The 12,876-nt window shown below is 46.9% G+C and overlaps 3 protein-coding genes across 3 annotated transcripts; 1 reads left to right on the top strand and 2 right to left on the bottom strand.

The window, feature by feature from the left end:
- Positions 1-1,856: 1,856 nt before the first annotated feature.
- BO87DRAFT_400220 (uncharacterized protein) lies at positions 1,857-2,624 on the bottom strand (the record flags this gene model as incomplete). The annotated part of the gene is made up of 4 exons (XM_025625507.1): positions 1,857-1,916; positions 2,021-2,131; positions 2,214-2,287; positions 2,579-2,624. The coding sequence occupies 4 exons, from the start codon at positions 2,622-2,624 to the stop codon at positions 1,857-1,859; spliced, it is 291 nt and encodes a 96-aa protein (XP_025476227.1).
- A 5,004-nt stretch (positions 2,625-7,628) lies between these two features.
- Positions 7,629-8,564, bottom strand: BO87DRAFT_316661 (SSH4 family protein; the record flags this gene model as incomplete). Its single annotated transcript, XM_025619741.1, has 1 exon — positions 7,629-8,564. The coding sequence occupies one exon, from the start codon at positions 8,562-8,564 to the stop codon at positions 7,629-7,631; it is 936 nt and encodes a 311-aa protein (XP_025476228.1).
- An 818-nt stretch (positions 8,565-9,382) lies between these two features.
- BO87DRAFT_379652 (uncharacterized protein) lies at positions 9,383-12,826 on the top strand. Its single transcript, XM_025624091.1, has 2 exons — positions 9,383-9,944; positions 10,091-12,826. Exons 1-2 carry the CDS (start codon positions 9,837-9,839, stop codon positions 12,596-12,598), a joined length of 2,616 nt encoding a protein of 871 aa, XP_025476229.1. The 5' UTR covers positions 9,383-9,836; the 3' UTR covers positions 12,599-12,826.
- The last annotated feature ends 50 nt before the right edge of the window (positions 12,827-12,876 follow it).

The raw sequence follows: 12,876 nt of genomic DNA on the forward strand, positions 1-12,876 counted from the left end.
TTTACTTCTTCCTTGGTTTCTATTTTTCATTTTTTTTTATCTTGGTTTATTCTATCATTCTGTTTTGTTTCCTTTTCTTTTCTTTTCTTTTCCGCCTCTTTCCTTCCCCGGTCAAGGTGGACTGAATAGATGGAAAGGGGCAAAGTATACAGAGTCATACGCAAAAAAGAACCCTAAATGGGAATAAACAAAATTCATAATCATTTAAGTATAGGATATTGAGAAAAATGATCAAAATGAAAATAGTAAAAATCAGACGGAGAAAAACAAAAAACGAAAAGGGAAAAGAAAAAAAAAAAAGATTGGATAAACCTAACATAAAATCATCGGTGGCTCATTCATCATTCCCGATGGGCAAGTGACGCCGATGAGCCGACAGGCAAAATCACCTAGATAATACTTGGTAAGAGGTGGTGGGGGGGGCAGAGTTCGTTTGTCGGCTGGATGATCAACCAACAAGGATAAAGAAAAAAAAAAAAAAGAAAGAGGAAACGGGAAAAAAAATCTCACTTGTTTCCGAATTCCATGCGTAATTTAACGTCTATGTGAAGAGAGATAACATGCTCCCCCTATTGAAGCATTACCATTAAATCCGAATTAACATGTCAAGCTTGCTATCATCATGATTTCCCGGGATGTTCAAAGAATCAAAGGAGAGAATGGCCGCTACCGAAATTGAATCAGAGCTGTTCCATACATGACAGTGACGACATAGTAATTTCTTCAAATCATCATTCGAGGAGTCCGATCCTGTAACAACATACAATTTCTAATTCTATCCAGGTGCAGATTGCTGCTGCATACTACCTAGTGGCATTGTGAGAACTAAAATAGCCAACATAGCAGACCATCGGCCTAGACAAGAAGCTCCGATCGGGAGGAAAACGAATGGGGAAAAAGAAAATAAATGAAATAGTTGTCAGAGAGGACAACAAACCTTTCCAGAGGTCGGAAATTATGTGGAAATAATTGAGGTTACTAGTTTACATATTCCCATCTCACCCTCAGGATTCTTTTCTTATTATGTTGAGGGCATCAAGATAGTGGTTCTCGCAACTAAAGGGGAAAGAAAGGCATTTGTTTTATTCATGGCACATGGCATCTTGTTTTTTTCTTTTTTTGTTAATTTATTTTTAGCCCGTACCGATCAGCACAGCTCTTTGAGCCTCCCAAGCCCATAATAATATTGAAGGTCAGCCGGACAAAGTTATGTTAACTATGGTAGACTAGGCGATGATACTGCGACCATGGAAATGGAAAGGGAGAAAGATAAGTACCCATCCAAAGTTCTTCGGGAATTTTGAGATAAAGGTCCCTAGGAAAGAAAATGACCCGAAGACCGAATGACCATTTCCCACCACATTCCAGACGTGAATCTCTTCATCTTCTCGTACTTACTTAGCATCTCTAGATGGTAGTGGTAGCTTTTAGCCATTAAATTACAGGCCAAGCACAGAATCTCGCATTTTGGAATCCCACTTGTTGCAAAAGGCGAACTATCTCAAAGCGAAGAAACGGTAATAGCTATGTAACAAAATACACTGAACGGGACTGCGTGCCTCGCTAAGCAATTCCAGATACTGCGCACTAGGCTACAATTTTGTCAACAGGTTGTCACACACGCACACCATCCCCCATGCCCCCTCCAATATCGAGGGCAGCTGTCCATCGCGGAGAAAACAGATATTTGCCTAGAAAATATTAATCCATGGTGAAGTTCTACTTGACATTGAATTCATTTTGGTATACATGGAATAAGTGATACTTGGAAAGGGCGAAAAGCGAAGAACGGGCCCCCCTAAACACCACTGACAGTGTGCTGGGGAACTTTACGCACAATACAGAATCGGTGGTAGCTATGGCCTCATTGGCCTCAAACCAAAAACGTTCAGGTTAACGGTGATCCTAGCGGCGATCTCCCAACCCCGTCTCATTAAAGCCCACTACCTGCACTCGTTGCCTCCCACAACCAGTCGCCCGCTAAATAAGAATGGATCACGAAGCTTGGGTGGGGTTTAACATTAACAAATGCTGCCATAGGCTGGAAGTAATACGAAGTCGAGACCATTCCCCAGACAGTGACACACCACTGTCTCTCAGCTAGTAATGTCATGACCCATAGCATGGTCGGCTCCGAGAACATGCATTTATCAGCTGAAAGTTCATCCGAGACAGAGGTCTCTGGCCTACCAAATCAGAATATGGCTATCAACTCTGAGCCATGATATTATTTTTGAGTAGCTGGAATTTATCTGTACGCTGTAAGGTATATCATAAAATAGATTCCCTTGAGTCACAGTCCCGAGCAGTCATGTGCTTCGGAAGATCACAATAACATAGCTATTCACTTTTCCGGAGCACAGCTCCTGCACATGTGCTCTTGTACAAGAATGCTGGTGTTGCCTCACAATTTTAACTCGCGAAGTTACTGGGGCCGCATATGACCAAAGCGGCATTTTTATGGGCTCTTCGGCCAACCGTCCCTCCCCACCCGGTAGACACGGAGTTCCGTATGCAGCTTGTGGCTTGCTTAGTAGATCTCAGATATCTATGGAGGTTATGCGTCTCGCTTGCTAACGATCGACTACTATCTCGCCATCAACCAAATTTGGATTAATAGCCATGATTTGTGTTCGACTGGTCTTAGCAGCCGTCGTGGGACTATGATTTGGACATTTATTATGTGAATCCTGCCAGTAGCTCTTCACTTACGTACACTGACACAAGAGTACCCTACTCAGATAGCTTAGGCGTAACCAACAATTACTACTTCAGCAGTAGTGCCATGGACGGATTCAGGGCATAGAGAACCAAACCGTGTAGTAGTAGTACTTGGTACTAAGTACTTACTTAGTAGTAGTAAGTTGACTCTCGGGCTTCTCAACCAATCATCTATGGGACCGCTGTAATCTCTTCGAGAGCATGGATAGAGACAATAACTCCACATACACACGATTAGCATCGCTAGTAACAATGAACGTGCGGCCCGAGCTCTATTCCCCAATAAAGACTTGACTCGCATGGTAATATGTCAATGTTATCTTGGCATCGAGGACGCGTGCTGATGGAACCACGGCCAGCCATCATACGGGCTGCTCCTTCGCAGTTATTGGTACAGATAACCCACCAGCCTTAGTGGCTGCAGATGATAATCAACCCTCCTGCAAGTCACCTTAAACGGCTATGTGCCCCAAGGCTAGGCCGGGGCTCCTCCACTCAAGCAGTGCTACACCCTACCGTCCGGACTAGAACGAGGTTCGGGATTCTAAGCTAAATGATCACCTAACTAGCAATAAGCAGCTAGCAGGAAGATGGTGAACACACTCTACATGATGTAGTATGTCAACGTGCATACAATACCATAGTAAAAATCTCACAGATTGTTAGTTCTATTCTCCGTGAAGAGACTCATATTGACCTAAGGACAAGGAGAATATTGATGCAATTGCCTAAGGGGTTCAGATGGGGAGTTTTCCCCTTACTAGTTTGGGAAGGTGAGGTTCTATTGTTCCAATATACTGACATAGATTGATGCGCAATTTACATGTGGTATCTTTACAAGGGTTCATATTAAGCACTATCGGTCCCCATGCTTCATATGGAACTGCTCCGTCTCGATCCGTTCACCATAAGCTAGTAGACTAGACTATAAACAAGGCGACGTTGCATTGCTTTGACAATTTCCTAATTGTATTCCGTCTTCCTCCGCGGCCCTAGTACCAAGTTCGTATAGTATATTTCTAGGCCTCTCTGCAGAGTATGGAGGGCGTTCTCCAATGTGTACATTCGCGTGGTTACTGCTGTCAGGATATGATTTAGCTCCTCGAAAAAGCAGCCACATACATGCATAACAATCTTCTAGGTAACTGAAACAGACGCGTACCTATCTCGGCTGCACGGACATTACTTGCCTCCGCCGAGCTCCCCACCCTCACCCGGGAATGACCGAGGATCCATTCAAACGCGTTCGGAGCAGAACTGCTACTGTGTATTTGAGTGCTAAGGTAGTCCGGGATTTTAGCGCAGGCTGTCTTGTCTGTCTTTATAGGATTTTCTATCCCTTTTTTTTTCCCTTGTTTTGCGTGCCCCATACCAAGATAATACTGACCTGAAAGGAGTAAATCTATAGTAACTTATGTCTTTGTGTAATTTGTTGGCGGTTTCATGAGAGAGGAGGCGTATACTTATTCCGCCGGTCGGCCAAATATCCCCTGCGGTCTCCCACTAATTGAGGGAAGGAGGAAAGTTTGCAAGTGTCAACAGAAAGCCACAGGATAGCCCGGAAGAATATCACACCATTACTTTGACCTACCAGTAAAACCCCACAATCTAAACGAGTTAGTACTAGGTGCCACTGCATAGTAAAGTGCGCGTATTAGCCGTTCCCATAATCTCCGGGCTGAATTCTACGACTTCATGCGTAGCTTCAAAAGAAGATATTACCGATCACCCTTGAACAGGATAGGGGGGGGGGGAGGGTGGGTGAGCAACAATAATAGCGAATACCTGTAATTCTTCCCGTGTACAGCGAGGAGCTAGGTGCTCCACGATTTCGACGCACTGTTCAGCCGACGCTCCATATCAAAGTCTGGAACCGTCGACGGCAAGATTATCCATTGATATCAACCTAGTAAGTAAACTTACTACCTCTTACCGTAAGACTAGTAGGGCATAATCCCGTTTCCATAAGAGATGCGGAAATGTCATGCAGCTCATGCCGTCAATCGGAATGTCAGCCGTGTGTGTAACTCAATCATATACTTAGTACCATGCTACTCTTAAGCCAATATAATGGTCAAAACCTCCAAAGGGCTTGCTCTCTTTTTGTAATCTGACAATGTAATGTGACGAGAATAACCCAAGCACTAAGCGAGCATTACCGTACTTTCTGCACAAGTTTGAATACAAAGGCAGCAGGGAAATCAAGGGAGGGGGGTGGTTCGGGCTGGGTCTAGTTAGTCTAATAGTCATCAATACTACCTACCTACTATGTATGGACTTGTAGTAGTAATTATTACTACTTAATACGGCGCAAGTTGGCATGAAGACCGAGGAGGCAGAGTCTCCACTCCGAGCTCCTTAGGCTGACTCTCCCAGAGAATTAGTCGCAGGAGGTAGCGGACTGTGCACAAGTTAGCGCGGGCTGTTTCCTCTTGTACTGGTGGGAACTGTTCCATACCGTCCGTAGACTGGGGCGCCTCGGCATGGGGGGCAAATCTCCGCTACAGCGTTGTGGTTCGCTTACCCGGACAGCAGGCAACTTACTTACCTTGCTAAGGAGCTGTGCCGCTCCCGCTAGTTAGTCTACTACTCGTAGTCTACGTGTTTGGCGGCGACGGGCGACACACTGGGCTGAGACTGTCCTGTGCTTCCCAAGACACAGCCCGCCCGCGCTTTTCACCATTTGTAAACACTGCGCGCACCCCCACCACTCCCAGTCAGGATGAATTGATTTCCGTCCTAAGGGATCAGACGACGCAGGAGACTCCGGCTATCTAAAGATAGCAAGCTATTAAGGAGAGAGGTAGTGACAAGTCGTAGTAGTTGAAGTAGCAAGGGGATTAGGAAAAGTGCGGATTCCGTCTATTGTAATGTGTAGATAACTATTATCATTGTTATCATTTTTCCCGCCCGTGCCCTCCCCGGACATCACGGCAGAACCCTCAGTTCGCCCCCTCTTCCACAAACCTACTCGGGTGATATTATTATTGTCTGGTAGACTACTCATGCTAGTACGGAGTACTCCAAGCTCCTCTAGTTTAGTCGCATCTTACGGCAGGACGGACTGCCTAGGTAGGTAGGAGTGGCGGATATTTGTGGAACGCTGCCGTGCTATCATAGGCTGAACGCGGGAGTCGACGACCTCGCTCTTGGTGGCCCGTGTGAGGTTCGGCTGCGGGCCTGAAGCTCGGCCAGGCCATCCTGCTTACCCACGGAAAAGGCGTTAGCAACGTTGACTACTGCACCACTTCTGCAGCTAATCGAGTCAATCCAGCAGCTAAAACTAGGCATGAGCTAGATTTCCACTGGACTAGCCTCGTTTAAGTGACTTCTATGCCGGTTGTGCGAATACTACTACCCGAATAGTCACTCGGGCTTGTTTGGCTTGATCAAGCCTCCAGGAGAATCAAAAGCAAATGCTCTGCGTGGCTTTCACGGGGTGCAGAACGGAGTTTCCGGAAGGAGTCCGAAACTCATGAAGGTAAGAAGCGAGTATTGTTGTTGTTGTTATTATTATTATTATTATTATTATTATTATTATTATTATTATTATCATCATCATTATTATTATCATTGCAGTCTTTATTATAATGATTATTATTTTGCCTATGGTTACTGCCACTAGGTTGAGTATCACGACCCGCCGATGCTTCTCCTGCACAGCCGTTGGGGCCAATTCGGCGCAGCAATATCAACAATTGAACTATCCTTGGACTGAGTCTGTGGCTGGCTCTGTGCAGCAAGCCAGGTTCTGATCTCAATGACATGCAAGCACCCCTATGCAGAAATCGCCTACAACATTTGTGCGATCTTTAGAAACGCCATGAGCTGCAGCAATGCCTCTATACTACCCATAGAATTATAAAAGTGTTCTGGATGGGGTTGGTCAGTCCACTGGATGGGGACTGTGCTACGCGAATAATTATCAGCTTCCTGTGCTACGTGACTTTGTCTAATGACACAGACTGACCGTTTCTCCAACACACACTTCTCTCCCTCCCTCCCTCCCTCCCTCGCTCTCTCCCTCCCCGACAACATATGATAACAAAACACTCATCGACCTCCGAAACGGGCGGTCTTTTCCTATGGCACTTAAGGGACTAGCATATGCATCATGAGGTCAGGGAGTTACAATGCCTTGCACATCATTCTCTAATGCAGTCAAGGTTCCGAACAAACATCTTCACCCCTGCTCTATCCTAGGTAGTTCGGAAATCCAGTACCCGCTAGTTACTTGCATATAGTGGCACTGATTTTCAAATTTATGATGTCAACTTCCCTCCCCTCCGTCCCTCCAGCTCAAGCAAGGCAAGCCCCCTCAGCGATCAATCGGATGACTTTGAGGCTCCCTTGTTCTGGACCAGGCCTATTGGTAACATAAGCATCCCCAGGCAATGACGGGGATGCAGACCATGCTTCCCCCCGATACACTAATGTGTGCGTATCAACAGGGTACACCCTCTCTTCCCCAAGCCATTTCTGCATGTGTCTTTCTAGAACATCTCCACGGCACCAACGGTGTTCTGTCATGCGTGTAGTCTAGTAGCTTGTATTACAACCGGCAAGGATGTATATGGCGATCCTTTTTAATTCATAAAACGCCTTTGTCTGGGTTATGCGCTTCTATATCATCATTCGTCTTCTATGCCTAACTATGTCACAGCTATTAGTTTCCTGTCTGTGACTCTGATAGACTGCTAGCTAAGGTGACCAGGCAAATTAGAATGATCGAAACACATTGCCGTATTACGCGTTTTTTTACTGTGTCAAACGGCCTTGAAGGAAACAATTCCTTGCTTACTCTTCCAGGGTGTAAATTGCGAACATTCCTTGAACGTTCACTAAGACAGAGTTACATGCATTGGCTTGCGTTTACCGGGGCAATGTAAGGCACAGAATGGCGACAATTAGGTGTCCTCTCCAGGAGCCCATGACCAATCTGCAGGATTGAATAAAACCTCGAAATCCACACCTCCGAATAGTCCGAGGGCGCCATACAGATCGAAATCTCCTCCTAGGCCCTCTACCCCTCCAGAATCCTCATCCAACTCCTCGTAAAGGTTCCAGCCCCCGTCTTTCTGACCGTCACGGGTAAAAAAGATATCGACATCAACCTCCGCGTCTGCACCCACCGAAACCGAGGTGGCCATGGTGGGGAAGTGAAATGTCATCCCCAAACCAACTGTTTCTCCTATATTGAACTTGCTCGTGAACCCCTTCCCACCCCACGAGTCATTCACAAAGCGACAACCATCATCAGAGAAGACGCCGAGGCTACCCCTTTCCCATCCTGGACATCTCCAGTTGGGATATGGTTGTGCCACAAACCCAATAGAGAACCCGCTGGCCTCGGCAGACTGCCCTTGCGGACCTACGCGGAGGCCAAGCAGTCTTACTTCAAAGTAAATGGTTTTACTTGTTTTGGTAAGCAATGGAGAATCCTTGAGGGAGAAGTAGAGGGGCAAATCTGTAGTTAGAAGACAGTCGACATTCCCATCTCTTGTGGACCCTTTCCAGTGCCCCTTGTTGACAACGGATAGCTTCCCACCAAACCTTGGTGACTCTGCAGGGTTCAGATCGTATTCCCGAGCAGATCTGTACAGAGCATCAGATGGCTTGAGGGGAGTATTCAGGGGAAGCTTATCACAAAAGGCGTGGGCACGCTCTGCATCGTCGCAGGAGGCATTTCCTGTACTTGAGGAGAAAAACCCAGCGATCGGTGGCGGTGGAAGCGTTGCTGTATCGGGCACAGTCCCCTGCCAGTTGTGATGAAGGAGGGGCCCTTGACTTCCGGTTCCAGTAGTTGCAGAAGCAGAATATGGCGGGGGTGAGGCAATAGGCATCGTATACTCAGATTGTGCTTTTTGAGACGTGGCTTTAGAGTGGTCCGCCATTTGCAGCGTAAAAAAACAATTAGACCAATATAGACAGGAAGAAGTGCCCTTAACGATCGCGTTTGAGACTCATATATATTGATCCTGTTGAATCTATATCGTATGTTGGAGTGACAGCTGTTGATATAGGATAGCAGGCTAATGTAGGGATGCTCTATTGGGGCGGGTGTCGCGCGGGTGGCTATGCTGAACCATGAGCTCACACTTTGCTGATTTCTGGTCAGAAAGCAAGATTAAGCCAAAGGAGTAGAATGGATGCACCGTAGTGCTCACAAAGAGTAGATAAGCATTGATATCTTTTCGCTTAAGCATGGAACACAGTTACACTGTCCTTTCTAACATATGTTTATATATATAATTACTGCAAGTATATATAGTTGGACATGCAAACATTTCTGCTTAGGTGGTTGTTGGACCCTTCCCGTTACTAAATCTAAATAACCCCGTGGAGCCAGCCACATTGGGACTGCGGGGAGGGATTTGTTGTGGATGAAGGGAGACAGACGCACACTATGTTGGGATCGATATGAAAGAAAAAGCGGTATGAGTAGGCAAAGTGAGGAGGAAATCGGTCTTGGATTTTTATGATTGATAACTAATTAAGGGATTGTTGTTTCAGATGCAACCTTTTATGTATAGTCCAGAAGAGGCATAGGCTCGACAATGCCTGCCCTACCCCCCACCGTGCCTGACTACAGCAACCAGCTGAGGTTTCAGTAGACCCAGTAGTAAGCTCGTTTAATTCCTGTTTGCCTTGCGCCTAAGTGCTCTTGCTTACTGCCCGCCCAGTGTCCAGTTGAATGTGCGACCGTGACCCTTCACTTGGTTTGGGTTATGACTGCTTGATCGATGGCCCCTTGCCGACTTACCTGTTTGCTTGGCCTGCGCAATGATCTTCTTTCAAGTTCATGCACATGCTCATCTCTTTGATTCTTGACTTAGTACCTGGTAGAGCTGCTCAGATGCATAAAGATGTGCTCTAGAGTGCTCGAGCGGTCCTGAATCTCATCCGACCATATTGCTGGCTACCAATTAGTCACTGTTGTTACACAACACATACACTCACTATATACATGCGCTCGAAGCTGCAGTCATCCTTTTTCAATCGAGGACAATCCTAGTCTCCCATCAACTATTTCTCGAGTCACAGTCGGCCACTGGTGATGATAAATCTTCACGGGCAATGAGCATTGGCATGAATCTCCCCGCGAGAGACATCATATGGCGGTCGAGATGGACAGCAGTGAAAAAGGACATACTAAAAGACAGCGCAGGTCTTCTCTCTCACAGCAGCTACAACGGGTCTTCCATTTGGATAAACATGTGAATGTAAGGGTTTTTCTTTTTTCTCTCTCTTTCTTTCTTTCTTTCTTTGGTCATCGTCCTAGCGAGTTGCCAATACACCAGTTTCCTCCTACCTATCTTAACCCTCTGCCTTGTTGGGACAAGATGTGCCTCATGTTAATACCTCAAAGAAGGAAAGTCGCAGGCGATCGTCGGATGCGATAGAGGCTCGAACCATAAGGACCCCTGGGCAAGAGCGAGAGGGCACACAGCAGACAGACGAGGTTGGCCTAGGCGGCAGTACAAGTCGATCCGCATCATTCATAAGAACAAATGAAGATGTCGGTCCACGTATAGCCCAAGGTCCAACCTTTCCGGGTTTGGTTGACAATGAGCTCGTGAAGTCATCAGCACACACTATCAGCCAGGGAACATTGCAACTGTCCGACTCATCCTCCCTCATGGATATGTCTTCTGGCAAGCACGGGTCATTCAGCCCCGCTACTTCGATCAACAAGGCGACGGACAGGAATGAAAGAAGGGCTACAAGGCGCCTAGAAGCAGAAAGATTGGAGCTTGAGAAGAGGTTTCTTAACCTCGAAAAGAGCGAGCAACGCCATGGGATAAGCCAACAGCAGAAAGAGTCCCGGCGCCTTACCAAAAAACAACCTATAAGAAGCTCAAGTAGGGCATCGAGTGTGAGTGAAGATGAGTCTCGCCCATCACGCCGATTCTCTTCTCTCTTCTCAAGTTCGAGGCGAGGTTCCCGGTCACGTTCAAATTCCCTAAGCAGAAGTGACGGAGATTATCCAACTCAACTACCAGCTGACGCCGAAAAATCACAATCTGGACTGCACTCGGGACCGCACGCAGCTCGATCTCACATTGCTGTGAAGATGCCTAATCGCTTCGGCGCCGTGATATCCAAAGAGCTCTCCATCAACAACGCGCTGGCCCCATACCAACCTGAGCCTGCGCCCATGCGGGAGCTAATGCCGGCGAATCCTACCAGTACAGAATCCAAGGCAAATGATTCTACCAGGCCTGATCCTCGCAGTATCGAAAACAATTTGTCGCACGAACAAAGCCCTGTACAAGACCACCTCGTTACCATCGACAGTAACGCGCATAGGGTAGCATCAAAAGCCCCTAGTCTTCCTGTCCCTACAGACCTGGACCGCTTGTCCTTCGCAGCAACCCTCAACCTTAAAAGTAGGGAGTCTGGCAACGTGAGGTTATCTGGACATCGTCGGTCATTGACGGTGTCTTCCCCGGAACTGCTGAATAAACGGGAAAAGCATACTCGCGGTAGCTACAAAAGTACTCGGATAGCTCGGGTGGCAGCTGATGGTGGAAAGACTTCAAGAAGTTCACTAGGACTGTCATCGACTAACTTACAAGCCAATTCGTTGAGGGCTGCACCGAACAGAACTTCCACGGACCGTTATCTTCAGAGACAGTATAAGAGCTACGTTTCATCACCCCTTACAGTGACCTCAACTGTGGACAGCAGATCCAATCTGTCTTCAAATGCTGAGGAGACTTCAGACACAACAACTTTGCAAGCTCCTATCGAAGATAAATCAAACCCCATGGATTCTATCAAGGCTATAGATCCCAAGTATAAGCGGACACATCCACATGTTACAAGGCGTCTATCCGGGAGATACGAGGATAAAGGCGAAGGAGACCTTGCACAGCCTCACAGTATCGTTGGGAACCCGCAGGAGCGCTCTGTTGTTGGCTACACGTGGGCTAGTCACCATATCCAAACACCTTTGAGCAAGCGCATTCTTACAAACCAAGATGAAGCCCATGCAGTGACATGCCGAGAGCCTGGAGTCGAGAAGTCGGATCCTCGGACTCACAACACAAATGGCAGTCTAACTGATTTAGACGTCTACCAGGCGAAGCATGCAGGTCGGGACGGACACCTAGAATCTCAAGGTACTCCACCGCGTTATAGAACTCAAGCTTGTCAAAACCTAGCCCAGAGCTTTCAGGGTGCTCCTAGGATGCAGAGACCTGAAGCCTGTCATATGCCTTATGAGAGCAAGCTTACACAACGGAGAGGTTCAATTTCGTCAAAATCCGCATCTTCTGAAGAGCCACGATCAGAAGATTACAACACTGCAGACGAAGCCTGCTCATCTATTTCGCTTCCTCGACAGGATGGCATTGCCCCAGCCAGCTTTCCTCACACTGATGACACTGTACCAAGTACATTGGACAATAATGACAACGATGTGTCGCTCAGTGTGGGAGCTTCAACCTCCGATTTATGCAACACGCCGGAAGGGCTAATGAACGGACGCATTGAGCAATTGAGGAATGTACAGACAGTCGGCCCGTTTAAAATGCTCTTTGTCATCTGCTGTCACTGCGGCCATTGGCACGATCTGCCATCGAAAATGCATGCGAAACTCACTTCGCCGAGCACATCTTCAGTCGCCAAAGAGCATAAGCTCTCCACTGACAAGGGTGAACCACGTGCTGGCCAAGAATGTATCGATTCAAAAATACGCAAAAATAGTTTTTCAGGACAGTGTGCCGATTCATCAAGTACCAAGTCTCCTGCCTCTGCCGCAAGGTCTCAATCTCCGACTACGGTGCAGTGCTGCTGGTGTAATCATCGCATGGATAGGTCATGTTGCCAAGGATGGACAACCATAATTCGCATGTGTGAAAGGCATCACTAGCAGTGTGCCAGAGAAATTGTCGTCTGTATGGTGACCGGGAATTGATTGTGAATTCTACTGTGGAAGTGGCCATTGGGGTGGAAACATGCATTGCAGTTATGGTTGGCTTATTAGAACGCACTTCAGCTTTGCTGGGGGATATATTCTTGGATTCCGGACGAGGAAATGGTGAACCACATTTGTAAACAAAAGACTGAAAATGAAGAATGAAAAGGACAAAACTCGCCGCTGAGGACCTCGGAGATATCGACATCCATAACTAGTATAATTTGTAGTCA

Source organism: Aspergillus neoniger (assembly GCF_003184625.1).
Source record: "Aspergillus neoniger CBS 115656 unplaced genomic scaffold BO87scaffold_34, whole genome shotgun sequence".
Classification (NCBI taxonomy): domain Eukaryota; kingdom Fungi; phylum Ascomycota; class Eurotiomycetes; order Eurotiales; family Aspergillaceae; genus Aspergillus; species Aspergillus neoniger.

Bases quoted from the DNA above. Each gene is read 5' to 3' on its own strand.
- BO87DRAFT_379652 (XM_025624091.1), top strand. From the start codon at position 9,837: ATGGCGGTCGAGATGGACAGCAGTGAAAAAGGACATACTAAAAGACAG. The intron at 9,945-10,090 runs GTAAGGGTTTTT...AATACCTCAAAG, and splicing joins ATTTGGATAAACATGTGAAT to AAGGAAAGTCGCAGGCGATC.